Source organism: Rhinopithecus bieti, unplaced genomic scaffold (assembly GCF_001698545.2).
Source record: "Rhinopithecus bieti isolate Rb0 unplaced genomic scaffold, ASM169854v2 scaffold_17010, whole genome shotgun sequence".
NCBI classification, from domain to species: Eukaryota; Metazoa; Chordata; class Mammalia; order Primates; family Cercopithecidae; genus Rhinopithecus; species Rhinopithecus bieti.
In genome coordinates, this window is record NW_016808932.1 from 2893991 (window position 1) to 2896771 (window position 2781).

Below are 2781 nucleotides of genomic sequence, written 5' to 3' on the forward strand. Positions count from 1 at the left end.
CACCGGCGAGGCGCCGCCGCCCGGCCCGGCCTCGCCTCGGACGCCTCGCTCCGACATGCCCCGCTCTGGCGGCCGGGCTCGCGGAGGATCATGACTGCGGCAGCGAACTGGGTGGCGAACGGGGCGAGCCTGGAGGATTGTCACTCCAACCTCTTTTCGCTGGTGAGTAGCCGGGCTGCGGGGAGGGGGCTGTGTCGGGGAGGGGGGGGCTCCCCGACCTCCGCCGCCGACCAACTTTCTCCTCCCGCCGCCGGGACTTCGCCCCTCCCTCGCGTCTCCCCGCCGTTCGCCTCTCGCCGATTCTCCCCCTTTTGGATCGTCTCTCTCTCGCCTTGGATCCTATCCAGTGTTTATTTGGCTCTTTAAAAATCATTTGTGAGCGCGGCGCTCGGCGTGGAATTTGCATGTGGAAGTCTCGGAGCTGCGGATTCTGGGTCTCACTTCGAACGCCCACCCTCTGTTGCAATTGCACTCCCCTTCTCCTCCCCTTTCCCCCCTTTTTTTCCCCGGTAAATGTGGAAGGCTTTCCCTTGTGCTGCCCGCGCCTCCGATCGGCAACCTCTTCCCCGTTGTCGGATCGGCTGCCTGCCCGCCCGCCTGCCTTTTGAATTTTTTAAAATTCCGTAATGACACCTGCAATTTCGCCCGAAAACAGTTGATTGAATGCGATTATGTCAGGAAAGGACTCTTGCACCCGAAGCTCCCGCGATTGTAAACATCGACAGCCGCTTGCCTCTCGGGGCTTACTACGCTGGAGAGCCGTAAAGCCATTGCACGGAGCCGACGGAAGGCGGAGAAAGCTTTTTTTTCTTTCTCTCCTTCTGTGTCTTTTAAAAACTGTTTTCTCTGTCCTAACAACGAATCCACACACACACACACACACACACACAAAAGCAACAAGCTGGGCGGTTTGATAACATCGCTTTTATCTGCCTTCGCCTCTCTCGCGCTCTCTCTCTGATAATTGACAACTTTTCCTTCGGATTTGAATCGCCTGCCTTAATCTTGAAGCAGTTAGGGTGTCAATTGTTCTCGTGGAAGCCTGGCACCCGCCGACGGCGTCTAGATTCATCGAAATTAAAAATGTATAGGGCTCCAGCAACTCTTTCCTGGCGGTGGCAGTGACATTTGGTGGTAAATGCCATCTTTGCTTTTTATTGGGTCGTATTACCTACCTCTGAAAACATTCACGTTGTTAAACCTGGCGTTTAGGCTAATAATTGCAGTGCGTGGTCTTTAAATATGTGCTTTGTGCATGAGTTACCGTATGTATAGCTATGTGCCCAGGAGAGTACGAATTTGTTTAAATATTGAGCAAAGATTTGTAAACAGATGTAAGGCAATTACGTTTCAAGCGTAGAATATAATTGGAAAATTGGCTGAACGGTTTATTTAATTTATCCTTAAAAACACCCAACTTATTTTCAGTTTGTGCCCTGGTTTTTTTAGAGGGAGGTGAGTCCCTTTTGGAGAGCATGCATTTGGGAAATTATTTTCTGTAACCCCCGCTGTAGATAGAAGCATCATTTCCCTCTTAATCCTTGTTTACACTGGATAAATAATTTAGTGTTCAAATTGTAATTAGTTACATTTAATTATGGGTGGCCTAGATGCTTTTTTGCTATGAGACTAATGGAGAAATGCAAATTCTCGCCAACTTTTCAAATGAAAGTATTATGTTATTAAATGTGTTACAATGCAGACCAAAAAATCAACACATGCGATTTTTACCTACAAAGACCGAGTGGCATAATATCATTGATCCCACTCTAGTAAGATTAGGTAAGTTTTTTTAAATGAAATATTTTAATCCAGATATTTCATCTTAAAATTCAGTTATAAGTTGGAATTCTTTCTCTTAGTATTGTAATAATTTTCCCTTGATTTTTTGGTATGTGGGAGTAAAACCCCCTTTTGCCCCTTCTTTTTCCCTCCTCAGTCTTATCATTTGGTATCAGTCAGGTTCAGGGACTTTCATAGATTAGCAAACATATTGATCAAGGGGTATTGAAAATGGTTTTTGTGTGGTTACTGGTGATCGCATTGACACTTACAGGTAATTAAAATAACCAAGTAGAGAGATCTCCCAAATTATCATATATTATGCTGACTGGTAATGACTGTGTATATACAGATTGTGTAGACATATGAAAGTGTATGTATAGCCAGTCTTTTAGGGTATATCATTTCTTTTATCTTTTTTTTTTTTTAAAAACTTAAGTAAGGATGATAACGTTACAGAGATAACATGCTTGAGATTCTTTTGGAGAAGCAGTTTTGTAGGAGAGGATTCTGTACTTTGATTTTGACTGACTAAAGGTTTGTGTTTCAGATATTTCTTCCCTAAACCTCTTTAAACCAATGGATTGATTTTTGAATATGCTCTTTTAAAAATATTTATTTTTTAAGTAGCAACTTTGAAATAGAGAGCTGTAGTAATGCTTAGTTGATTTTTTTTTTTTGGAAAGGAATGTAGAATGTCTTCATTGTCTTGTACATGGAGTGTGGATAAGGTGCTATTAAAGAAATCTAAAGTAAACTGCTGACTTGTACATTTTTCTGATTCCAAATTGATATTTTTTTTGAAAATGCTATACAGAAGCAGCAACCTGGAATATTAAAAGTATGTTGCCTGAAGTACATTGTATATAATAGTTATTTCTGAAGGAGATCTAATCCCTTGTTCAAAATAAAGCATTTTTTTAATAAGAACACTTTATGGTTTAATCATAGCTTGCATTTTTTTCTTTTGGCCTACAGGTTTTTTTTTTTCTTTTTTTT

The 2781-nt window shown here is 42.2% G+C and overlaps 1 protein-coding gene across 1 annotated transcript in view; it reads left to right on the top strand.

Moving 5' to 3' along the window:
• Positions 1 to 6: 6 nt before the first annotated feature.
• MED13L (mediator complex subunit 13L) overlaps positions 7 to 2781 on the top strand; it is a 192673-nt gene continuing 189898 nt past the window's right edge. The window contains exon 1 of the mRNA XM_017887886.1: positions 7 to 162. Within this exon, the coding sequence (XP_017743375.1) occupies positions 91 to 162 (72 nt within the window). The 5' untranslated portion in view covers positions 7 to 90. The remainder of the gene's footprint in view (positions 163 to 2781) is intronic.